Source organism: Salvelinus namaycush, chromosome 39 (assembly GCF_016432855.1).
Source record: "Salvelinus namaycush isolate Seneca chromosome 39, SaNama_1.0, whole genome shotgun sequence".
In the NCBI taxonomy this organism is placed as follows: Eukaryota; Metazoa; Chordata; class Actinopteri; order Salmoniformes; family Salmonidae; genus Salvelinus; species Salvelinus namaycush.
The window spans coordinates 7,241,244-7,265,676 of record NC_052345.1 but is presented as its reverse complement, the minus strand read 5'-3'; the positions used below and the strand labels follow the sequence as shown (position 1 = coordinate 7,265,676).

Below are 24,433 nucleotides of genomic sequence, written 5' to 3'. Positions count from 1 at the left end.
CTTCCACAAGGCCTACTGCAGTATGACTTCCACAAGGCCTACTGCAGTATGACTTCCACAAGGCCTGCTAGTGTTACAATATATGGCTTTACATACATCTGTCAATTAAGAATTTTGGAATGTCCTGTTTCTGGAATGTGAACATCAGGATGTCGCTCCCACAATGGACAGTGGGGTCCACCGCTGTATAGCATGCCTATGATGTCCCTTCTGGGGTCCGAGCCCAGGGTCTGGAGAGTAGATCTGCTGTTTAACTGAGGCAATATCTTCAGGACATAAGGTTACATTAGAACAGACTCATTATCATGCGTAAGATAAGGAAATACCTGTATTATTTTGTAGCCTAAGACTAGAAATACACCTATACATTTACTTACTTGAAAAGGTGTCATGGTCAGGCTGATATTGCTGTTGGACATCACCATGGTACCCACTGAGCATCCTGTAATTGACAAAACAACATTCCCCAAGACATGTCCAAAGTAGGCCTACCTACTGAGCAAAAGTACAGCTTTGAGGTGAAAACTCCCATCTAGGAAAAGTGTAACCACTGTAAATTTGACCTCAGAATGTGAAACTCTACAGGCGAAATTCGACTATAAAGCCAAATCTGTATATTAGACCTGACAGCTGTAATTCCAAACGGATTATACAAATGTAGAGCGCTTCTCACATGTGCAGTTAATTATTAATTAACTCAAACAAAACAAAAATCTGGTTGGATTTCATCATGGAAGAAAAAGAGACATACAGTAGAAAGAATTTGTTAATACCTTGAAATATTGAAGGTAAAAAAGTAGGCCTATAGGCTAAAGTACAACATGACATCCATAAACTATGTAGATGGGAAAACATTGCAATGGAGATGACGTGTGCAGTATGTCATTACCCAAAACACGAATAGGTAATGGTTGTTGCTATTCTATTACTCATATTTGGGTTGCTGCTGCGATACTGCGTACAGAGGGGGATTGGGTGTTGTTGTTTACTTATATGAATGTGAAGTAAAATACTGTATGTGTGTTGAGAGCTCATTGTAAAAGGGAGAGGTGTAGCCTACATATTGCTTTGAGGGCGGGGGAGGGGGGCTAGAGTGGAGCGCAACATATTTGTTTGGTTCCTTTTAGAATTAAGAATATACTACAAACTGGGACTATTCTGCACACATTCCGTACACAGCCGTAATTGTTACTCCATTCATTCAACGAGCTCCTTTGAAGATCACTTAGCTTCACGCAGTGTTTTGACAGAGGGAAACGTTGCCTATTTGTCATAGACTTTTAAAGTCCCTGACTTTTTAAAGATACGAACAAGTTTGAGGATATGGGTGGGGTTTGGGAAAGGGGAAAGGGAGGGAAGGGGCCGAAGAGAAAAAAATAGTGATGTGTAGGCTATGAATTCGATGCTGGGTGGGTCTAACGTTACAGCTTTTCAGAATTGCAAATAACTATCGTGCGTAAAAGCTCCTTCACAGGTAATGTTTATCAGCCTAATGCGGTTTACAATTTCTATGCAATGGGATTGGTGGAGGATTGGTACTGTTTAGCGAATTTTTTGAAGGCTCTGTGGGCGAAAACAATAGTTTTGGGGAGGTATTTAAACGTTTTATAATGGAACTACATTCAGTTGATAAAGACGCTTTGGAAGGATTACATGGATTTCACTTTTGCGAGCTGCAAAAAAACGTCAACATAGGTTTACTTTATGCATAGTATTATAGATCATATTTTAATAAATATTTTGTATTCATTTATGTATAACACATTTGTTTCATAGACTCACTTCTGTCGTCGTATTCTCGCGCTCTTTTCTCATAGCCTGTGTATGGGGCCCGTTGCAACTAACGGGGATAGCATCCGTAACAAATGGTAATGTGCAGCCTAGTAGTCCAGATAAAATACATGGCCACGTTGAATAGCCTATTATTTTTCTCTACTGAAACTTGCTATTGAGTCCCAAAAAAATATGCAAATATTCAGGTTAATAATGATTAGTCTGCAGTTAGTGTAACGAATAGTGTAAACTTTTAGGCCTAATAACTTTATACACTTGAGTAACTTTTTAAACAATGTTGTCGTGATGGTAGACCTACAGAAACAACACTTATTACTTTACCCTCTAAGCGGTCTAATTGTAGTTGATAACAAATAAACGAATCTATAAACTCCTTTTATAGGCTAAACGTGAATGAGCAATCGAATCCAATGATTTGAGTCGTATTTGAAACGAGCCCAATTGACCATTTAGGTAGAGCGCTCTTCTATCCCAGACCTGGATCAAAAACATACGTCAAATACTTTAATGTGTGCTTGATTTATCTGGGAGTTTGCACTTTTGGGTATATTTTATTATTCCCATTGTAGGCAAACCAATTCAAGCACAATACAAGCATTTTAAAGTATTTTACATGTATTTGACCCAGATGTGGTTATGCCTCGTATTTAGTAAGATAATTAACCAATAAGGCCGAAGGTGGTGTGGTATATGGCCAATATACCATGGCTAAGGGCTATTCTTAAGCACAATGCAACGCGGAGGGCCTGGAAACAGCCCATAGCCTTGGTATATTGGCAATATACCACAAACACCCGAGGTGCCTTATTGCTATTATGAACTGATTACCAACATAATTAGAGCAGTAAAAATAAATGTTTTGTCATACCCGTGGTATACGGGCTAATATAAAACAGCTTTCAGCCAATCAGCATTCAGGGCTCGAACCACCCAGTTTATAATAAGCAGCATAGCCTACTCACTGTATATCTTTCCACAACACTTATCTTTTCTCAGTTAGTCACAATGTTGGTCCTGGCTGGAATCGTTGTTCTTCACATTACCGCCATCATCCTGCTTCTGGTGGCAACCATTGATAATGTAAGTAAATAAATATCCCCTTTCCTTTTTCTTACTTTCACATGCTTCCAATGTCACCTCAGTGACCCCTTCTGTTCCATCTGTTCTACTGCTCCATATGAACTTCAGAACGTCTTTATGGACACCATAAAAAATACAGGGCTAGAACAAAAATGTCCACTGTTGGGCCTAAGTATCCAACACTGAAAACATGGTTACAACACTGTTATGAGATGATATAGCTGTTAGTAAGTTTTGTTACAATGACTTTGCTACTCTTCTCCTGTGTTGTTTTGCAGGCCTGGTGGTTCACAGACTCAGTGGCCACAGACGTGTGGGGCCGGTGGGAACTGGCAGGCTCAACTTGGCACTACACCAACCTCAAAGGAGACTATGCTGAAGGTATAGTACAGATGCCGTATCTTAATTTGATGACCCTGTTGTTGCAGGAATTTTCCGGCACAGCAGGAAATACAAACTTGTAGTGTACTCAAGGTTTGAGAAGGCTTCGAAAGTTTGTAATTTCTACTTTAAAATGTATCAACTCCTACAAAAAAATGTCATTCACATTTCCTGTTGTTGCAGGATTATTTTCCTTCTGGTTGAAACTGGCTCACATTAAGATACAGCATCTGTGGACTCACCTCTTGTTATGGCTACACAATATTAGCTTCTACCAAAACAAGATAGAGTGGACATGTGCATATGCTTATACTCGCTCGGTAGGCAGGGGTCGAATTAAGCTTCCAAAGTGAAACTAGTTTTGATGTGTTCATTTTACTGTGGTGAGTTCCCAGAACGGTTTTATTTCTACCCCTGCTGGTAGGCCTACATGACATGAACAAAAAAAAAAGATATATTTTGTAATTATTATTAATTAAAATAAATGACTGTCATTGTTCTGTATGACAAGAGTATAGTGTGTCAGGATCAGTATGTGCATCTTCCCATCTCATTGAGCCCTGTTCTCTCTGTATCCCCTTATAGAATACCTCCAGGTAGTGCAGGCCGGGGCAGTGCTGGCCTGCATCTTCTCCATCCTGGGCCTGTTTGTGTTCGTGGCTCAACTCTTCACCTTGTCCAAGGGCCAAAGGTTCACCTTCTCTGGAGCCCTGATGCTCATCTCCTGTAAGTAGCTTGGGTCCCTGTATCTGCATCTTAATACTGTATAATCTATGTAATGACTGATATAAACACAGTGTATATGTTTTGTTGTAGTCCAGCACTAGCAAACAAACTAATAACTGATGCAAACTGATAACTAATCATCCAGTCTTTGAATGCACACCCTGTGGGTGGGTCCCCATGAGCATGATTGAAAAACACTATTGTTTATTGCTATAACTATCACTGTAATTTAAGTTCAGGTTGAAATAGTCTCATCAGCAGTTGTGTCTACAGCCCTATGAGTGACTTTGAGGTGATGTTTCCAGTACAGCACATAACTGTTATTAACCTAACAGGTGTTTTTAAATCTCCCCTCGTCTCCATCTAGGTCTGTGTGTAATGATCGCTGCGTCCATCTACACGGACATCTTCCACAAGCAGGACCAGGGCTGGTTCGGACACTCTTTCATCCTGGCCTGGATCTCCTTCGTTCTCACCTTCATACTGGGCGTCATCTACGTGGTCCTGCGCAAGAAGAGCGAGTAGAGGAACAAGGGATGAAGGGGAGGAGAGGAGGATTGTAAGGAAGGATAGTTTTTATTACGTTTTTGCATTGTGTTGGAAAGGGATGGAGGGAGGGGTCTTAATTAGTTTATTAACAGTCCCAGTATTCCGATTTTTCTTGTGAGGAGGAAGGTGGTACAGAAGGGGGGAGAGCGGACCCCAAAGAATTGTATGCACAATCAATTTCTATGCAGACTACTGCATGCCTGTTCAAATGGGAGATTTGTAATGTGTAATTGATATAGTACTGTATTTTTCAAGGTATGCTACGTACCTGTTGCAGTACTTGAACAATCAGCAAACAAGCTTTAATTTCCAGTACATGTTTTAAAAGGAATTTGAATTTTTATTTTTTATAACTGAAGTATTTTATAACCAATTGTAATTGTTTTTTGATCTAAATACATTGTAACCGGTTGTTGTGTAATTGTCGTAACGTGTATTCTAAGGGCATTTTAATCATGTGTGATTCTGAGTTTTGGTTGGCTTCTATATCAAAATCTATTTTAATCATGTGTGTGATTCTGAGTTTTGGTTGGCTGCTATATCAAAGTACATTTTAATTTGTACAAGTGAAAAAGGTAAACCAGGAACAGAGGTCAATGCGGTGTATGTAATATCACCATTTATTATAATGCAGTAGAGGGATTCTGTTTTGTAATTACATTGGAATTTAAGCCATGTGTGTTCAGACTATACAATTTATTAACAAAATAAAAACGCTACAAAAAAAGCATATTTTTCATTCATATTTCATCTATTCAACATATTTCCAATAAATAACTATTTGATGCAAGACTTCACCACGAGAGCAATCCTGCGACCACTAATAGGCATAACAGGGGATGCAGTAAGATGTACAGTATGTCCTTCACAATGACATGCTTGGTCCGGTTCCCACATTTTTAGAAAAGACGCAACATGTGTTTGTGAATGCAACCCCACCAAAACATTATTCAAGAGGCCCTACAACAGACCAAGACAGAGACAGGAATGTTCCATTTTGTGTCATTCCGAGGGGGTGTAGTGAGTTGATCTGGACTGTACTAAATCCCCTGTCCAGAGGGGGTGATCCGCTCTTGCACCACCAGGTGAAGGAGGTGGTTCTGCTCTGCTGATAGAAGAGGCCTGAGGCATGAAGAAGAAGAATTTACTGTCCATTTTCCTTACAGTCTACGGAAATGTTCTTAATAATTTAGAGACAAGATATCAATGAGAAAACCATAAGGAAAAAAACTCAATTGAAATGTGTATTGGAGCTAAATAGCTACCACATGGCTGAGATTTTATTTTTGCTTACCAGAGTTCAGGTTGAAGAGACTTGAGGGACTCTGTGTCTTTTTCCTGGCAGGCCATCTGCAACAACACAATGATAGACTGTTATAGACTTAAGACTTTGAAAGCCCAGCATAACCACGAATATAGATCAGCATAAAGCTAGAATCCTTAAACCAAAACAATAACAAAGCGTCACCCTGCCTTTGTTTCTGTAAAATGCTGAGGGATGGGCCTGGAGAAACATAACCACTCTAATTCATATACAGAGCTATGGATGCAAGGGCTGACCATCCATGAGATCAACATTATAGTTTTAACCATGTTGTTAGGCTGTACAATTCTGGTTTACATATGCATTGTTTACAAACATTGGAGTAAAACAAGCTTCTATTTTGCGTTCTGATGGGGTACGACAGTTGAACTAAGCTCATGAGGCATTTACAAAGTTATATTCTTCAAGAATCAATGGGTATATACCATTCATTCATAAGATGTAGCAACGATGGTTTCTTGCTTTAAAGTTGACTCAGTCCTACAATTATGCTCATATTAATCCTCATGTGACACTTGACCTTCTCACCCGGACATTAAGAGCCAATACATAGCTATTTTGTGTGATATCGTCTAGTAAGGAAATATGCCACATACCACAACTGACTGCAGGAGCAGGAATACATTCTCAGGTAGGAAAGTCACTACAATGAGAGGGTTGGAAATATATGTTTAACAATATATAATTATGAACTTTGTTCCCCATCCCAACCTTGCTAGTGTTGTGTGTATGAGTGTTTAAGGTCAGTCAGGTTAGAATAATGGCTGTGGTGTAGTTACCCTGACTATGAGGGTCAAACGACTCCCAGGCGTATCTCTCCAGGGTCTGGGCATGCTCTGGCAACAACTTCTGGGGAGGAGGCTGCAAAAGACATTGACATTCGTTCACAGCTTTCAGAGAGATAACGCAATTTAGCAGTGATAAATCATCTGTAAGTGTTTGTAGGAAGGAATTGAATACAAGTGAAATGTAATGGTATAAGAGGGGACAACAATCTTCGGTAAGCTGTGCTTACCTCAAGCAGCATCAGCAAAAGTACTCTGGAAATCTCACACTTGGCCACAATGTCCAGAAATGCACCTAAGAAGACAATGAGCAGACGAAAAGCATACTGTTATCAGTTTCAGAATAGTTAATGAACTTCCCGCTTTAAGACAGGAAGTGATGAGTTAGCCACAAGTGTTGGGCCAGTCCATAATGTCCTCACCAACGGGGGTGCTGGTGCCGGGCAGTTGCAGTCCCCTCTCCTGACACATCAGCTGCATCTCTGTAAGCACGGCCAGCGCGCCGTCATAGTCACCTGACACACAGAGAACAGACAATGTCTATTACAGGATCATGATGTTGTTGTTAGGATTAGAAACACACACACCAGAGTTGGAGTCAGTTCAATATCAATTCCAGTAAATTCAGAAATTGAATTGCACTTCTCTGGAGAAATTCCATGTCCAAAGCAACTTATTGGAATTGACATGGTCTTGACCACAACCCTGCTATACTCTAGTCCCCAACACATGTATATGCTTCAACTGACATCTGGACCACATGCAGGTAATCCCCATACCATAACCCAGTTTCCTGGCTCAGAGATCAATACAGAGTTGAAAACAAAGAATAACACAAATCTTTACCTATTATGGTCCAGACCCATCAACCCCCACACATCCCGCCACTGTACTCACGGGTGAGTATTTTGCAGGTGGCCATCTCTCCCATAGACAGCAGAGACTCAATGGGCTGCTGTGTCTGTAGTTCTGCTGCTCTCTGGTAGTGAACTATGGCCTCACCTGGTCTGTTCATCTCCTATAGACAAAGATGAGAAGAGAGAGGAAGAGGAAGAGAGAGAGGGAGAGGAAGGGAGAGCGGGAGGGAGGGGAGAGAACAGAAGACAGAGAAACAGAGAGAAAAAAAGAGAGAAAGAGAGAGAGAGGATGAGAAGGATGATCATATGATCTTAATTCACCACACAGACTGACATAGAAGAGGAATGGTTGCCAATCTATCTTTTGTGATCAGTTTGGTCCATTACCTTGAGGGCATTGCCAAGTTCCAGAGATAGACTGGCGGCCATGACAGGCTGGTTCATCTCAATGTAAACCTGAAACAGATTTGTAAAACACAGCATTATACTACTGTCTCCAGAGGACTCTAGGGGAAAGGCCAGGGAAAATGGGTTGTTAGTATGTATGGTAAATTCTCCAGATGCTTGGTCTATCTCTTTGTAGCTGTTATTTCAGATGGATTCAACAATTAACTAAAGAGGATTAGATTATCATTTAAATGCCCTAGCAAAACCAATACAGATATTCTGATTGATCATTTTCCCGTTCACAGCTGTTGTTCACCAAGCCTGGTTAAACTAGACTGAATGCTGAGCTCACTTTTGTCTCACTTTATGTCAGTCAGTTCCATCTGGTTTAATAGGGAAGCTTATATTCATGAGCTCGCCTTGACTGGCAGCTCTTTGAAACGCCTCTGTCAAGAAACGTGGATGCAGTGAGCAGTGTTGCAGTTAAATCATCTCAAGCAAATTTGGTGAAACGTAAAGCAACTCAATACAACATTGAAATTACATGTGTTTTTTAAAATATTTTTTATACATCTATGTCTCTTGTGATGCAGTTCACAGCAGCACGGACGGATGTGTTGACATGACAATTGCGTCAGAGTTTTGAATGCCCTTCCCCCCCCCTTTTGTTCCATGCTGGCTGAAGACCAAGCTAGACAGTAACTAGCTAACACCAGGCACAGATGGAAGTATCTTTGCCATAGATGAAGAGTAACCTTTTAATTATATTTGCTGACACCCTACAGTCAAATTTTGCACCAGTAAAGTAGCTATCTAGCTACTGTATATAAACCATGCCCCTCTGCAAACATGTGACATCACACGTGCTGTCCCCCTATCCCGATAATAATCCCGCCTCCTGAAATAAAAGTGTTTGACATGGGGGAGGAGACCAGTAACTTTATGATCAAACTTTACCAATGTAGAAGCAACAGTCATGTTTCATACTTTGATCTGGTTTTATCCAAATATCATCAAATTTCATGAAAAACATGATTTTGACTGTTCGTGACCTTTAACTTATGACTTGTTTGTGTATCTCTATTCTATTATGTCAAACATTTGTAGTCTTTTTTACCTTGATGGCAAAGCTGTAGCAGTTGAGTGCGGCCTGCAGGTGCTCGTCGAAGCCTGGGGCTTGTAGTGCTCTGTTCTCCTTCTCAGAGAGCAGGAAGAGCCGGGCAGCATCGGTCAGGGCCAGGGCCTCCCCAGGAGCATTGAAAAGAGTCTGCTCACACCTGTGGGTTCAGGTATGATATAACAGGTATAGATTATATATTGTTATGTGAGATATCTAATTTACATTATAATAGGTAGTAGGAAATAATGTTGGTTGTAGGATACTTACAATGGAGGAGAAAGGGCAATATTGATCCATCATTCTATGCTACCCATGTCTGTATGATATTAATAAGGGCAAACAATATGTTCTGATTAGGGGGCAATAGTTAGAGATGGAGACTTGCCTTGCCATTGCAAGGTCACAGAAGGCTGCATACTGAAGACAGTCTTGCTGCTTCAGCTCTTTAGCCAACTGACCTGCAGCCAAGCAGAAATACTGGGTGAGATGCAAGCCATATAATCAACAGAAATGTGCAAATGGTGTACTTAATAGTAGGGGTCATCATCTGAAAACATGAACATATGAATGAATTGCTGATATGTTAGAAACATGGTTATTAGTCATAATTTTTTCCAGGAAACATTAGTTACTCACCAAACTGCTCACTTGCTTCTGCTACATTGGGTTTCCGAAGAAAACGTCTAAGATGGACAAAGTGAAATTACAACTAAGCCAGTAGAGACAACAGAATGTCCGACATGTTTAGTTAGCTAGTTACCGTTAGCCTAGTAACCACTGCTCTAGTACCTGATTAGCTACAACGCTAGAAAACTAACGTTAGCTAAACAATCATTATCATTCAGGGACGAGGATTCATTTGAAACAGCTAACTAAATATCTAGTGCCAGCTAGTTAATGAGATTAGCCAAAACATGGTAAAAATTGTTTTAAAAAATAAATAAAACGCTTTTGGGGCTTTTCTTTGGACCCATGGAACTGACAGCAAGTTTAGCTGGCCACCGTTAGCTAGCTAACGTTAGCTGTGAAATCCTGGCTCGCAATTCAAAAGATTAGACGATCATGCATTACACATAGTCACTCGAATGGGTACCTAAAACAAAACCAAGAACGTAATAAATCGTACTTTTTCAATTTATTTGATACAGCACGATATCTCATCAGAAAGTCCCCCTCCGCTGCCATGGTCAACAATAGATGAAAAACGTAAATAAACCTAACCAGGAAGTAGAGACGGGAGACGCGTTTCGATTGGTTCTTACTCAAAATAGCCTAAAAGTCTCATTGGATACAACCTTATTATGGTGGGATTTTGGAGTACAGGGGTTCAGTTTGCAAAATCTCTCGCTAAAATGAATCTGACATATTGCAGATATCTGTTAATTAGACAAAATAACAACCAGAGACATTCCGTGATGATAACAACCAGAGACACAGCAGTTTATTTTCAACAGAAGTCACGAAGCTGCAGGGTAAAATACATACGTGATTTTAGGTCTGTGTAAAAGAACAAGAGAGATTGCAAAGGCAGGAAAATAGAGGCATATAGATTCCCAAACACAGTGCAGATGCCAGTAGGTCAGAAATTCTCATAGACGCATTCAAATATTCCTTCCCCTTGCGGCGTTGCATTCTCCATCTGTAGGAGGAGAGTGGGAGAGAGGTCAGGACAGTAGCATCCTCATTAACTCGAACAGGTCTTTATCAACATTATTGGTAGCTATAGGTCTACTCATATCTATTTGGGGGAATAGAATATAGTAGAAAAATAGAATACAATTAAATATAATATATCTGGAATGACAAAACCAAGGCTTTAGTAATTTATATTTCCTGGTTAGTGTATGTTCACACTGACCGATTCCTTTGACTTTCTCTTTGCTTTGACTTTCCTCTGGACAGATTCACGGTTTACTGCTGCTGCTGATGCTCCTGGGGTCAAGACCTCATAGACAGATGCTGGCCGAGACTCTAGACTCTGAGAGAGGAGGGAGTTCCAGGTGAGACACATTCATTCTTGTGGATTACATAGGGCCTACAGTGGATGTGAAAGTTAATCAAAACAGTGAATCTTTGTTGATGATATTCTTTTGATGACCCACACACAGCTTTGACATGTGTCAAGGTGATTTTTTTTTGTTTAACTCATAAAATCAATGTGATATAGTTACAGCAAGTCAATGGAGATAGAGAGACATGCTTACAGCGTAAACTGAAGCAGAGGCAGCTGCATTCACTGATGTTTTACTGTTCTCCTCCTCCTCTTCATTCTCCCCTCTATTCATTCTGCTTACTCCACTACCGGTACTTCCATTCTTCAATATAAATTGACCCTGGAAATCACAAGTTAACACACAAACACAGACTGATACAATGACAACATATCAACCACAACAGAAGGGTACAAAAATATACAGTGTTTCAAAACCTCCACCAAACCTTTCTCAAATCTCTTACCCATTCGCTTTTGAACACATATATGGAGCCGATCACACTGAAGATGAGGAGGCCTGTGGTAAGAGCCCCCAACACGATGAAAAGGCTGAAACCAGAGTAAGGCTGCCAGTACCCCTCGTCTGAAAGAGAGACAGAGACAGAGACAAATACAGAGAGACAGAGACAAATACAGAGAGACAGAGACAAATACAGAGAGACAGAGACATATACAGAGACACAGAGACAAATACAGAGACACAGAGATACAGAGACAATAAACATAGTACAATTCGAGTTTGTCCAGTGTCAGTCAATGGCTGAACACTTTGGTTGGAAGTAGATTAATGTCAAGGGGAAAAAAAAGAGTTAGAGGGCTTTTTATTTTCATGATGCCAATCATGCGTGTTGTTGATGGTGGCGTGCATCTGACATTCAGCTGACATCTACAGTATTTGTACCAAAAAAGGGATTGTGTTTTCACAATCATGTCAACAATTCCTGTTACTCAACATGTGGATAACAGAAGTTTCACTAACTGACTAACTGTTATCTTTCTATCATCCCTTAATTTTCTTCTTCTTCTACCACACACTCACCTTTCACCAGAAGGGTCCAGAAGATCTCCACATCTTTATACTTACAGTTATACTCTCCTGAGTACGAACTGTTATATGCTGTTATTTCCCAATTAAATATGCTTGTTTTTGTTTCAGGAGAAAATAGAATATTCCATTCTTTTATCTTCTTTTGGTCTGGAGGCCCAGAGCAGACTAAGTCGCTGGAGCTCTGATTCATTGGGATGGTCACTCTGAGTTTGTAATGGACCGTTTCTCCTGCCAGAGCCACTCTGATTCTGTCCGGCATGGAGATGGCTGGGTTGGCTTCTAAATTACACAGGGGGATGTAGAGTAAGGCTCAATCTGACATCTAAGAACCAAATACGCAACTTACTTATGTATTGATTTGCAATACTTTGATATATCCCGCTAAAAATACATTGATATACAATGTTGATGAGAAAAGACAATTCTGTAAATGACAACAGGAATTTCTATCATGACATTTCTAACTTCTAACATGAAAAAATGACTTTCAACAGTATCATGGTATTGGTATTTAAATGTTTTGTTAATTAAATACCCTTACCTTGAGCCTGATGATTTCCCAAACACATCAGCACACACAGAACTCCCACCATCCAGAAGCACATTTTGAAGAGACACCAAAAGTTTCGTTTTTCCCCTCTGTTTCTATTTCTCTGTGGTCACTTGAGATAGGAATACCTGTATCAGTATTGGAAGGATTTCGTCGAATTTCCCAAACAGTGTATGAGTGTCGCTCTTAGCCTTTCCCCTGTTCAGATTGCCCAGAATGTGTATGTCTATATCTGTTAGTCTTGGCCTCAGAGAGGTCGCAATACTGGGGTTCCTGTTTTGCCCTGGCTACTTCCTCAAAGTATTAATTAATGTGAGCCTTGTAAAATCCCCAACCATCAGAGATAGAATGACCAAGATACTGTACTGATCTAGGAGGCATAGGCTATAAACAGATTATGAAAGAAAGCATGAAGCATTTACAGCAGACAGGGAATGTCCAAAAAGTAAAGTTATTACAGTATGTATTCTTGTGTATGTTTTGTTGTGATACCACAGGCAGCTACTGTGTTATTATTGTGTTTGTTACGTCACTCACCAGATCCATCCCAGATGCAGTGTTGAGTTTCCTCCACTGTGAGACAGTGTTGGAGAGACCCAGAGTTGAAGTTCAAACCACACGTGAGCACTAAATGAGAGTCTGGCCCTTCAGATGAAAGAGAGAGAGAGAGGAAAACATCTGAGAAAGAGAGAATGGAATTCGTGGGAGGTGACAAATTGTCTATGTTAATGAAAACCAGGTGAATGTACATCCGTTTGACTTCTCCTCAACTAATGCTCTCAGTCAGTGTGGAAGGAAGAACTGCACAGCATTGCAACACCTCTGCACGTGCCTATGCCTCTTCCCCACTTCCCTTCTTCCCTCTCTCTCTATTCCCTTCTTTTACAAACTCTTTCCCCTGTCATCCCCCTTTCATTGGCAGAGCTAGAAGCCAACTCTGACCTCACAGCAGCCACTGCACAAAAACAGACTCAGAGAGAGAGAGAGAACAGAAATAACATCTGGATACCAGTGAATAAAAATGATGTTCACTCTATTTCATACCATTCCCCCTCTCCTTATCTATCTCTAACTCCCCTCTGACCTTAAATCACTTTCTTGCATTCTTTTACCTGGCAGGGCAAATCCACTGTCAACAGTATGGAAGGTATTCACCTGGATTTGGTCAGTTGATGTATTGGACTGAACTTGGACGATAACCAGAGCTGGATGAAATGTGTCATCATTTGAGAAATGTGGAGAATTTGCTGTTATACTTTTGGGTTCTTGAAATAATGTTATAGCTCATAGGATAACAATCATTCTTTACCTCCATCTGCATCAGAGAGATGGGGAAACAGAGGGGTGGGGAAGGGGGGAATGACAGGAAGACTAAAAAGAAAAGTGAATATGAAGAGAACACGTACGTCTGGAAACAGCTGGAACCCAGAAAGAGAGGGGGAGAGAGAGAGAGAGAGAGAAAGAGGGAGAGAGAGAAGAGAGAGTGAGATGTGTACGCTCCTCAGTCCTCTCACAGTTCACAAATAAAGAGTTCTTAAGTGGGTCCGCACTGCCCAGCCACATTCTCCTGCTAATCACATTACTACTGCAGGGACAGAGAGGAGAAGAGAGGGAAGAAGAAGAGGAGACCAGGGCATTGGAAGAGTGGAGGAGAGAAAAGGGGGAGATAATACTTCAAATAAAGTGAAGGCACCAAGTTCTATTGAGTGACAATTTGGACCTGCTAAATTAAACCTAATTCCCTGAAGGTGTAAGTATTGTTTCATTCACTCATTTAAAACACGCAATGTACTTCTCATCCAGCAAATGCATTGGTTTGTTGACCTTGTTTCAGTTGTTTGTGGCACTGTTGTTTTACCGTTGACAATTTAACTGGGATAGATACAGAACCTTATCTTCCTGCATGGGTCTAATGTGTCTGTTTGGTTCTTGATATGTTTATTGAAACAGCTCCACCATATTCAAGTTTCACGTTTCAATGTTTATTCGCCACCTGCACAGGACACCACAGGTGTAAAACAGTACGGTGAAATTCTTACCTTGAGAGCCCTTTCCCAACATTGCAGTGATAATAATATACTGTAGATAATAATAGAAAATAGAATAAAAAATACAATTAATAATAAAAACCCCACAAGAACTACGATGACAGTTAAAGAAACGAGAGTGCAAGTACATACAGGTCAGTATCAGTACCTTATTCAATGTGCAGGGGTACTGGAGTGGTAGTATATACAGGTCAGTACCAGTACCTTATTCAATGTGCAGGGGTACTGGAGTGGTAGTATATACAGGTCAGTACCAGTACCTTATTCAATGTGCAGGGGTACTGGAGTGGTAGTATATACAGGTCAGTACCAGTACCTTATTCAATGTGCAGGGGTACTGGAGTGGTAGTATATACAGGTCAGTGCCAGTACCTTATTCAATGTGCAGGGACACTGGAGTGGTAATATATACAGGTCAGTACCAGTACCTTATTCAATGTGCAGGGGTACTGGAGTGGTAGTATATACAGGTCAGTACCAGTACCTTATTCAATGTGCAGGTGTACTGGAGTGGTAGTATATACAGGTCAGTACCAGTACCTTATTCACTGTGCAGGGGTACTGGAGTGGTAGTATATACAGGTCAGTACCAGTACATTTTACATTTACATTTACATTTTGCAGACGCTCTTATCCAGAGCGACTTACAGTAGAGTGCATACATTTTATTACATTTTCATTACATTTTACATACTGAGACAAGGATATCCCTACCGGCCAAACCCTCCCTAACCCGGACGACGCTATGCCAATTGTGCGTCGCCCCACGGACCTCCCGGTTGCGGCCGGCTGCGACAGAGCCTGGGCGCGAACCCAGCCCAGCCTGGGCGCGAACCCAGAGACTCTGGTGGCGCAGCTAGCACTGCGATGCAGTGCCCTAGACCACTGCGCCACCCGGGAGTACCTTATTCAATGTGCAGGGTTACTGGGGTGGTAGTATATACAGGTCAGTACCAGTACCTTATTCAATGTGCAGGGGTACTGGAGTGGTAGTATATACAGGTCAGTACCAGTACCTTATTCAATGTGCAGGGACACTGGAGTGGTAGTATATACAGGTCAGTACCAGTACCTTATTCAATGTGCAGGGGTACTGGTGTGGTAGTATATACAGGTCAGTACCAGTACCTTATTCAATGTGCAGGGGTACTGGAGTTGTAGTATATACAGGTCAGTACCAGTACCTTATTCAATGTGCAGGTGTACTGGAGTGGTAGAATATACAGGTCAGTACCAGTATCTTATTCAATGTGCAGGGACACTGGAGTGGTAGTATATACAGGCCAGTGCCAGTACCTTATTCAATGTGCAGGGGTACTGGAGTGGTAGTATATACAGGTCAGTACCAGTACCTTATTCAATGTGCAGGGGTACTGGAGTGGTAGTATATACAGGTCAGTACCAGTACCTTATTCAATGTGCAGGGGTACTGGAGTGGTAGTATATACAGGTCAGTACCAGTACCTTATTCAATGTGCAGGGGTACTGGAGTGGTAGTATATACAGGTCAGTACCAGTACCTTATTCAATGTGCAGGGACACTGGAGTGGTAGTATATACAGGTCAGTACCAGTACCTTATTCAATGTGCAGGGACACTGGAGTGGTAGTATATACAGGTCAGTACCAGTACCTTATTCAATGTGCAGGGACACTGGAGTGGTAGTATATACAGGTCAGTACCAGTACCTTATTCAATGTGCAGGGGTACTGGAGTGGTAGTATATACAGGTCAGTACCAGTACCTTATTCAATGTGCAGGGACACTGGAGTGGTAGTATATACAGGTCAGTACCACTACCTTATTCAATGTGCAGGGGTACTGGAGTGGTAGTATATACAGGTCAGTACCAGTACCTTATTCAATGTGCAGGGACACTGGAGTGGTAATATATACAGGTCAGTACCAGTACCTTATTTAATGTGCAGGGGTACTGGAGTGGTAGTATATACAGGTCAGTACCAGTACCTTATTCAATGTGCAGGGGTACTGGAGTGGTAGTATATACAGGTCAGTACCAGTACCTTATTCAATGTGCAGGGGTACTGGAGTGGTAGTATATACAGGTCAGTACCAGTACCTTATTCAATGTGCAGGGGTACTGGAGTGGTAGTATATACAGGTCAGTACCAGTACCTTATTCAATGTGCAGGGGTACTGGAGTTGTAGTATATACAGGTCAGTACCAGTACCTTATTCAATGTGCAGGGGTACTGGAGTGGTAGTATATACAGGTCAGTACCAGTACCTTATTCAATGTGCAGGGACACTGGAGTGGTAGTATATACAGGCCAGTGCCAGTACCTTATTCAATGTGCAGGGGTACTGGAGTGGTAGTATATACAGGTCAGTACCAGTACCTTATTCAATGTGCAGGGGTACTGGAGTGGTAGTATATACAGGTCAGTACCAGTACCTTATTCAATGTGCAGGGGTACTGGAGTGGTAGTATATACAGGTCAGTGCCAGTACCTTATTCAATGTGCAGGGGTACTGGAGTGGTAGTATATACAGGTCAGTGCCAGTACCTTATTCAATGTGCAGGGACACTGGAGTGGTAATATATACAGGTCAGTACCAGTAACTTATTTAATGTGCAGGGGTACTGGAGTGGTAGTATATACAGGCCAGTACCAGTAACTTATTTAATGTGCAGGGGTACTGGAGTGGTAGTATGTACAGGTCAGTACCAGTACCTTATTCAATGTGCAGGGGTACTGGAGTGGTAGTATGTACAGGTCAGTACCAGTACCTTATTCAATGTGCAGGGGTACTGGAGTGGTAGTATATACAGGTCAGTACCAGTACCTTATTCAATGTGCAGGGGTACTGGAGTGGTAGTATATACAGGTCAGTACCAGTACCTTATTCACTGTGCAGGGGTACTGGAGTGGTAGTATATACAGGTCAGTACCAGTACCTTATTAAATGTGCAGGGGTACTGGAGTTGTAGTATATACAGGTCAGTACCAGTACCTTATTCAATGTGCAGGGGTACTGGAGTGGTAGTATATACAGGTCAGTACCAGTACCTTATTCAATGTGCAGGGGTACTGGAGTGGTAGTATATACAGGTCAGTACCAGTACCTTATTCAATGTGCAGGGGTACTGGAGTGGTAGTATATACAGGTCAGTACCAGTACCTTATTCAATGTGCAGGGGTACTGGAGTGGTAGTATATACAGGTCAGTACCAGTACCTTATTCAATGTGCAGGGGTACTGGAGTGGTAGTATATACAGGTCAGTACCAGTACCTTATTCAATGTGCAGGGGTACTGGAGTGGTAGTATATACAGGTCAGTGCCAGTACCTTATTCAATGTGCAGGGGTACTGGAGTGGTAGTATATACAGGTCAGTGCCAGTACCTTATTCAATGTGCAGGGACACTGGAGTGGTAATATATACAGGTCAGTACCAGTAACTTATTCAATGTGCAGGGGTACTGGAGTGGTAGTATATACAGGTCAGTACCAGTAACTTATTTAATGTGCAGGGGTACTGGAGTGGTAGTATATACAGGTCAGTACCAGTACCTTATTCAATGTGCAGGGGTACTGGAGTGGTAGTATGTACAGGTCAGTACCAGTACCTTATTCAATGTGCAGGGGTACTGGAGTGGTAGTATATACAGGTCAGTACCAGTACCTTATTCAATGTGCAGGGGTACTGGAGTGGTAGTATATACAGGTCAGTACCAGTACCTTATTCACTGTGCAGGGGTACTGGAGTGGTAGTATATACAGGTCAGTACCAGTACCTTATTCAATGTGCAGGGGTACTGGAGTTGTAGTATATACAGGTCAGTACCAGTACCTTATTCAATGTGCAGGGGTACTGGAGTGGTAGTATATACAGGTCAGTACCAGTACCTTATTCAATGTGCAGGGGTACTGGAGTGGTAGTATATACAGGTCAGTACCAGTACCTTATTCAATGTGCAGGGGTACTGGAGTGGTAGTATATACAGGTCAGTACCAGTACCTTATTCAATGTGCAGGGGTACTGGAGTGGTAGTATATACAGGTCAGTACCAGTACCTTATTCAATGTGCAGGGGTACTGGAGTGGTAGTATATACAGGTCAGTACCAGTACCTTATTCAATGTGCAGGGGTACTGGAGTGGTAGTATATACAGGTCAGTACCAGTACCTTATTCAATGTGCAGGGGTACTGGAGTGGTAGTATATACAGGTCAGTACCAGTACCTTATTCAATGTGCAGGGGTACTGGAGTGGTAGTATATACAGGTCAGTACCAGTACCTTATTCAATGTGCAGGGGTACTGGAGTGGTAGTATATACAGGTCAGTACCAGTACCTTATTCAATGTGCAGGGGTACTGGAGTGGTAGTATATACAGGTCAGTACCAGTACCTTATTCAATGTGCAGGGGTACTGGAGTGGTAGTATATACAGGTCAGTACCAGTACCTTATTCAATGTGCAGGGGTACTGGAGTGGTAGTATATACAGGTCAGTACCAGTACCTTATTCAATGTGCAGGGGTACTGGAGTGGTAGTATATACAGGTCAGTACCAGTACCTTATTCAATGTGCAGGGGTACTGGAGTGGTTGAGGTGGGTTCATACATAAAAAGTGGCTGGTAGTATGATGTACATGTAAACAAGGCTGAAAAGTGACTGGTAGCAGAACGGGAGCATGGAGAACAGTCAATGTCCCGGGTGACCGGAGTCTTTGGCAATTTTTCGTGCCATGTTATGGCTTTTCAAACTTGTTTCTTGTGAGGATAGGTGTTAATTTGTATATTCCATTCTCCCTCTGGTCTGGTGCCAACTGCAACACGAGACCCTCTTATGAAGTCATTTACAAGACTTCTTTCATGAGTTATCATCTAAGATATCCAAAACATTCCAAGTGATTACCAATCCTTCTCATGGTCTCCGTTCTGGCTATAATCCCCTTCCTGCTCTTTATATTGCCTTGTTTCTGGAACCAATACAATACAATCAAGGTCTTCAAACTGTTTGCTGGTTGGTTGGACACATGGTCCTTCTCCTTCTATCACACCACTGTCCTGAAGACACAGGCCCCACTGTCCCTCACACAAAATAGATTTTCTTCAGGCTTTGAAATAAACTAATTGAGTTTGTTCAGTCCAACAGGTCATAAGACTGTCTGACTCCTGTCCTTACCACAAATGAATGGCTATGTTACCTGTTTTCAGTTATAGTATTGAAAACATACTTTGAGAGACTTTCAAAGAGCGATAGGTAATATAGAGGGTTTCTAAGATGACCTATACCAAACCAACATGTGAACATGCACGTGGATCTGTTTTCAACTCTTAACTGGGCCACGGAGAGACTGTTGGCAGCCTTGTGTGGAAAAAACTACTTTTTCTTCACTCTCTCTCTCCCTCTTTCTGATTCTTCTCTCTGTCTCTGACTTTCCCTATTTCTTCTGAACATAATCAAATTGTTGTAATGTCACAGTGAACTGATTTTGGCTAATTGGCAGATTTTTTTCAATCATTCTTGTTGTGTTTTCCTTTTCTTCTTCATAAAGGGCTGTGTCTTCTCATCATGGCCCCTCAAACTGTGATGCTGCTGCTGCTTCTGGCTGCCATGGCGACCATGGCCCAGTCCGTTAGCGAGGAGAACGAACTGGATTATGGGTACTGGAACTACCGGGAGGGAGGTAAGCTAATAAATAAGAACATCCAGCCAGCCTACTCAGTTGACGTCAAGGAAAGAAAAAGCAGAAGTGAAACAGACAGGTCTTTCATAACAACGTCTCTTCTTCCTTTTCTCTGGGGTTGTGGTTGCAGCTGAGAGTGTGAACGTGACCACTGTCCGCAGTGTGACCAGAGTCCTGGACGTCTGGGGAAAACGCATCTTCAACGAGATCAAGACCCTACTCCACTCTCAGCCCAGCACCCTGCTCCCTGACTACTCCAGGTAGGAGTACCAGAGGGACATCTTTACTGTGGTATAGGTCAACAGAGTGTACAAATCCATTTTACAGTACTTTCAGAAAGTATTCATACCCCTTGACTTATTCCAAATTGTGTTGTGTTACAGCCTGAATTCAAAACAGATTAAGTATATATGTTTTTCTTACCCCATCTGCAGACATTACTCCATAATGACAAAGTAAAACATGTTTTTAGATATTTTTGCAAATGTACTGAAAATTAAATACAGAAATACCTCATTTGCATAATTATTCACACCCCTGAGTCAATACATGTTAGAAACACCTTTAGCAGCGATTACAGCTGTCTTTCTGGGTAAGTCTCTAAGAGCTTTCCACACCTGGATTGTACAATATTTGCCCATTTAAAATTCTTCAAGCTGTCAAATTGGTTGTTGATCATTGCTAGACAACCGTTTTCAAGTCCTGCCATAGATTTTCAAGCCAATTTAAGTCAAAACTGTAACTAAGCCACTCAGGAACATTCACTCTCTTCCTGGTAAGCAACTCCAGTGTATATTTTACCTTGTTTTCCGTTATTGTCCTGCTGAAAGGTGACTGTCTCCCAGTGTCTGTTGAAAAGCAGACTGAACCAGGTTTTCCTCTAGGTTTTTTCCTGTGCTTAGCTCCATTCTGTTTATTTTTTATCCTGAAAAACTCCTTAATGATTACAAGCATACCCATAACACAGTACAGCCACCACTATGCTTCAAAATATGGAGAGTGATACTCAGTAATGTGTTGTATTGGATTTGCTCCAAACACAACACTTTTTATTCAGGACAAAAAGTGAATTGCTTTGCCACATTTTTGCAGTATTATCTTTGTAGTGACTAGGTGTATTGATACACACACCAAAGTGTAATTAATAACTTCACCATTCTCAAAGATATTCAATGTCTGCTTTTTTTATTTTACCCATCTACCAATAGGTGCCCTTCTTTGCGAGGCATTGTAAAACCTCCCTGGTCTTTGTGGTTGAATCTGTGCTTGAAATTCACTGGGGTACAGAGAGGAGGTAGTCATTAAAAAAATCATGCTAAACACGATTATTACTCACAGAGTGATCCATGCAACTTATTATGTGACTTGTTAAGAAAATCTCTACTCCTTACTTATTTAGGCTTATCATAACAAAGGGGTTGAATACTTATTGACTCAAGACATTTCAGCTTCTCATTTGTAATTCATTTGTAAAAATGTCTAAAGACATAATTCTACTTTGACATTATGTGATATGTGTAGGCTTGTGACCCCCCAAAAAACTCAATTTCATTCATTTAAAATAACACAACAAAATGTGGAGAAAGTGACAGGGGGTGAATACTTTCTGAAGGCACCGTATGTCTCTATAATGAAGTTGTAGGCCTATAAAGTTATTTAATCTGTCCAACAATGTGTGAATGACATTGTAGATTGATGTTGCTAAGTTCCTGTTTTGACTCTACAAAATATTGACCACTGCAGATGAATAATTTGAAGTTACTGTCCAGGTTCTTAAAGTGTGATTGATTGCCAGTTTGAAGTGCCTGTTGCTAAGTTACTCTTTGTGTCCTGCAGGGTGCGCCCTCTGTCCGAGTCACTCAACGATCTCTTCAGGGAAGTCACTCTGCTGCACAGGCGTATCACGGAACTCACCCATCGCCTAGCAACCCTGGAACCATTCCTCCGTCGCCACGGCTACCGGGACGAGGGGGAGGAGGGAGGGGGTGGCGGTAGCAGGGCTCTGCCACCTCGGAGCATGAGAGGTGGCGCAGCGAGACTGACGAGGTACACCTTGAAGAAGGCGGTCCCTGTGAGGGGGACTAGGGTGGTGAGGAGGAGGAGGGTGAGAGTATACAACAACGGACAAGTTAGGATGCTGGAGAGTGCGAGTGAGAGATAGCGGGAGGGATTGTGGACTACGGAGGAGTGTGATAGTAGGAAAGTTAGTGTTAGGGTTCTAAGTTCAGTGAGAGGTCAAAGGTGAAAGAGCGAGTAATTAACGAAATAGAGTCTGCAAATAATTATAATGTATCAAAATCTGATATCTATTGTAGAAAGTTGATGTAAAATGTATGTATTCTCTATCTCTGCTTCATTATAAACAAAGATGTGCATCTGTAGTTGTTATGTGTATCAATCCATGAGAGAGCAATGATATATTCATTAAACAAACTCATCAAGTCTCAACTGTCTGATCATCTCATTCAGAACTAGCCAACTGTGGCTGCATGGCCATGAAAATAATTCCGTCATTTGCATGGAAGCGTGATCACCATTGGATTCAAAACCAATCGCCACACAATTGATTTTAGAGTACCACATTATCAGTACACAATAGAACAAAATGCTACTATTGGAGAGGATGTTGTATGCCACACTGTTATGTTTTAATATCTGACTTTAAAGGGTGACTCCCTATCCTGTTATTCGTTTGGGATATCATTATTTTTTTCCCGTTAGCTGTAGTCACAAAGGGTAATACTAAAGCCAGATGGTATATATACTGTGTGAGTGTGGATGTGTTGTGGGCATAAGGATCGAACTTTGTGCCCTCATTAAAACTTTGCCAAGCGTTTCTACAGCAACCGTTCCTTCTCTCCTTTCTCTCCTCTCCTCTTCCCCATCTCTGCTTGTCATCCTCCGTTGTTTCTCTCTAGCCCTGTTTATACCTGGTTCTAACATGGGTCCTTTTTCCTGATCTTGTCCACATTCTGATTGATCCCGCATTTTTAGACAGGTTTACACGATTAAAAGACGCATTGTGTAGACCAATCTGGGAGCGTTGAAACCACTTAAATCATCATTATACCGGCCTCTAACATCATTGACAGGCTGCACCATTGACTTATGCCACCAACATGTCTTCAAATAAATAACTTATTATTGGAAAGAATAGCTGTGAAACAATTTGCATACAGGGATGGATCAGGAAATTTGGTCACAATGCAGACACAAAAATCTCTACTTCTTAATCTGCATTCCATTATGACTCTCTCTCTCTCTCTACTCTCGCTCTCCCTCTTTCTCTCTACTGTCTTTCTATTCTCTCTCTCCTCTCTTACTACTCCCTACTCTCCTCTTTCTCTACTTGCTCTCTCTCTCTCTCTCTCTCTCTCTCTCTCTCTCTCTCTCTCTCTCTCTCTCTCTCTCTCTCTCTCTCTCTCTCTCTCTCTCTCTCTCTCTCTCTCTCTCTCTCTCTCTCTCTCTCTCTCTCTCTCTCTCTCTCTCTCTCTCTCTCTCTCTCTCTCTCTCTCTCTCTCTCTCTCTCTCTCTCTGTACTTTCCATTTTGGTATTGTATGTTGATCCATTTTCCCATCCAATCCACTAAGACAGTGAGAATATACAGTATAAATCCTCAACTCTTCCCCATCTCTTGAATAAAGAGCCAGTTGCTAGGTAACAGTTAATTGTCAAGTAGTTACATGTGTTGCAATGTGTTCTATCAATGTGTTCTATCAATGTGTCCTATCAATGTGTTCTATCAATGTGTTCTTGTTCTACCAGTGTTGTTTATAGCACTAGCTAATTATTTATCTCTCATTGACATAGGATCATAGCAGAGATCTTGAATTATACAAATATAGATACAGAGATTTGCTTTACCAAAATCTCAAAGAGGGTTTTGTGGATGACTGGTTTCTTTAAATATCTCCCTTGTTGCTGGTCAGAGCTCTTTCAGAAGAAAGAGAGACAGAGAGAGAGTCTCAGGAGGAGAATTTGGAGTCTTTCAAATTCTGTATACAATATCCTACTGGCTCACTTTTTATCAGTGTGTCATTCGTCACCTCCCTCTCCGTCTGTCCTGGCCTACAAACCTGCCTCTCCAACATCTTGAGTAACCTCAATCTCATTTCAGTGTCCTACTTGTG

The 24,433-nt window shown here is 41.4% G+C and overlaps 4 protein-coding genes across 9 annotated transcripts; 2 read left to right on the top strand and 2 right to left on the bottom strand.

The window, feature by feature from the left end:
* The first annotated feature begins 1,391 nt into the window (after positions 1-1,391).
* On the top strand, positions 1,392-5,249 carry emp1 (epithelial membrane protein 1). Its single transcript, XM_038978417.1, has 5 exons — positions 1,392-1,474; positions 2,791-2,874; positions 3,153-3,255; positions 3,841-3,981; positions 4,349-5,249. The coding sequence occupies exons 2-5, from the start codon at positions 2,800-2,802 to the stop codon at positions 4,504-4,506; spliced, it is 477 nt and encodes a 158-aa protein (XP_038834345.1). The 5' UTR covers positions 1,392-1,474; positions 2,791-2,799; the 3' UTR covers positions 4,507-5,249.
* zgc:101679 (uncharacterized protein LOC450058 homolog) lies at positions 5,135-10,247 on the bottom strand. Of its 2 annotated transcripts, XM_038978408.1 has the most exons (12): positions 10,130-10,246; positions 9,640-9,686; positions 9,389-9,461; positions 9,001-9,160; positions 7,884-7,952; positions 7,537-7,657; positions 7,062-7,154; positions 6,870-6,934; positions 6,634-6,715; positions 6,451-6,497; positions 5,825-5,880; positions 5,135-5,652 (listed from the first exon to the last, which is right to left on the bottom strand). In XM_038978408.1, the coding sequence occupies exons 1-12, from the start codon at positions 10,186-10,188 to the stop codon at positions 5,571-5,573; spliced, it is 954 nt and encodes a 317-aa protein (XP_038834336.1). In that variant the 5' UTR covers positions 10,189-10,246; the 3' UTR covers positions 5,135-5,570. The 2 variants fall into 2 exon arrangements, with proteins under 2 accessions (XP_038834336.1, XP_038834338.1); XM_038978410.1 differs by lacking the exon at positions 6,451-6,497 and having other exon boundaries at positions 10,130-10,247.
* Positions 8,834-22,746, top strand: si:ch211-243a20.3 (uncharacterized protein LOC100151507 homolog). Of its 5 annotated transcripts, none has more exons than XM_038978414.1 (6): positions 8,834-9,172; positions 10,906-11,003; positions 13,135-13,333; positions 20,171-20,302; positions 20,433-20,562; positions 22,139-22,746. In XM_038978414.1, the coding sequence occupies exons 4-6, from the start codon at positions 20,188-20,190 to the stop codon at positions 22,461-22,463; spliced, it is 570 nt and encodes a 189-aa protein (XP_038834342.1). In that variant the 5' UTR covers positions 8,834-9,172; positions 10,906-11,003; positions 13,135-13,333; positions 20,171-20,187; the 3' UTR covers positions 22,464-22,746. The 5 variants fall into 5 exon arrangements, with proteins under 5 accessions (XP_038834342.1, XP_038834341.1, XP_038834344.1 ...); XM_038978413.1 differs by adding an exon at positions 13,714-14,344 and having other exon boundaries at positions 10,906-13,333; XM_038978416.1 differs by lacking the exon at positions 13,135-13,333.
* Positions 10,415-12,847, bottom strand: si:ch211-243a20.4. The gene is made up of 6 exons (XM_038978411.1): positions 12,586-12,847; positions 12,036-12,323; positions 11,461-11,579; positions 11,208-11,336; positions 10,862-10,981; positions 10,415-10,642 (listed from the first exon to the last, which is right to left on the bottom strand). The coding sequence occupies exons 1-6, from the start codon at positions 12,647-12,649 to the stop codon at positions 10,583-10,585; spliced, it is 780 nt and encodes a 259-aa protein (XP_038834339.1). The 5' UTR covers positions 12,650-12,847; the 3' UTR covers positions 10,415-10,582.
* Positions 22,747-24,433: the final 1,687 nt, after the last annotated feature.

Coding starts and splice junctions, on each gene's coding strand:
- zgc:101679 (XM_038978408.1), bottom strand. CDS start 10,188: ATGGCAGCGGAGGGGGACTTTCTGATGAGATATCGTGCTGTATCAAAT. Junction 9,462..9,639: donor AGAAGCAAGTGAGCAGTTTG/GTGAGTAACTAA, acceptor GCTTGGCTGCAG/GTCAGTTGGCTAAAGAGCTG. Junction 9,161..9,388: donor TGTGACCTTGCAATGGCAAG/GCAAGTCTCCAT, acceptor CTGAACCCACAG/GTGTGAGCAGACTCTTTTCA.
- si:ch211-243a20.3 (XM_038978416.1), top strand. CDS start 20,188: ATGGCCCCTCAAACTGTGATGCTGCTGCTGCTTCTGGCTGCCATGGCG. Junction 20,303..20,432: donor CTGGAACTACCGGGAGGGAG/GTAAGCTAATAA, acceptor TTGTGGTTGCAG/CTGAGAGTGTGAACGTGACC. Junction 20,563..22,138: donor CTGCTCCCTGACTACTCCAG/GTAGGAGTACCA, acceptor TGTGTCCTGCAG/GGTGCGCCCTCTGTCCGAGT.
- si:ch211-243a20.4 (XM_038978411.1), bottom strand. CDS start 12,649: ATGTGCTTCTGGATGGTGGGAGTTCTGTGTGTGCTGATGTGTTTGGGA. Junction 11,337..11,460: donor ATGTGTTCAAAAGCGAATGG/GTAAGAGATTTG, acceptor TGTGATTTCCAG/GGTCAATTTATATTGAAGAA. Junction 10,982..11,207: donor CCTCTGCTTCAGTTTACGCT/GTAAGCATGTCT, acceptor CTCCTCTCTCAG/AGTCTAGAGTCTCGGCCAGC.
- emp1 (XM_038978417.1), top strand. CDS start 2,800: ATGTTGGTCCTGGCTGGAATCGTTGTTCTTCACATTACCGCCATCATC. Junction 2,875..3,152: donor TGGTGGCAACCATTGATAAT/GTAAGTAAATAA, acceptor GTTGTTTTGCAG/GCCTGGTGGTTCACAGACTC. Junction 3,982..4,348: donor AGCCCTGATGCTCATCTCCT/GTAAGTAGCTTG, acceptor GTCTCCATCTAG/GTCTGTGTGTAATGATCGCT.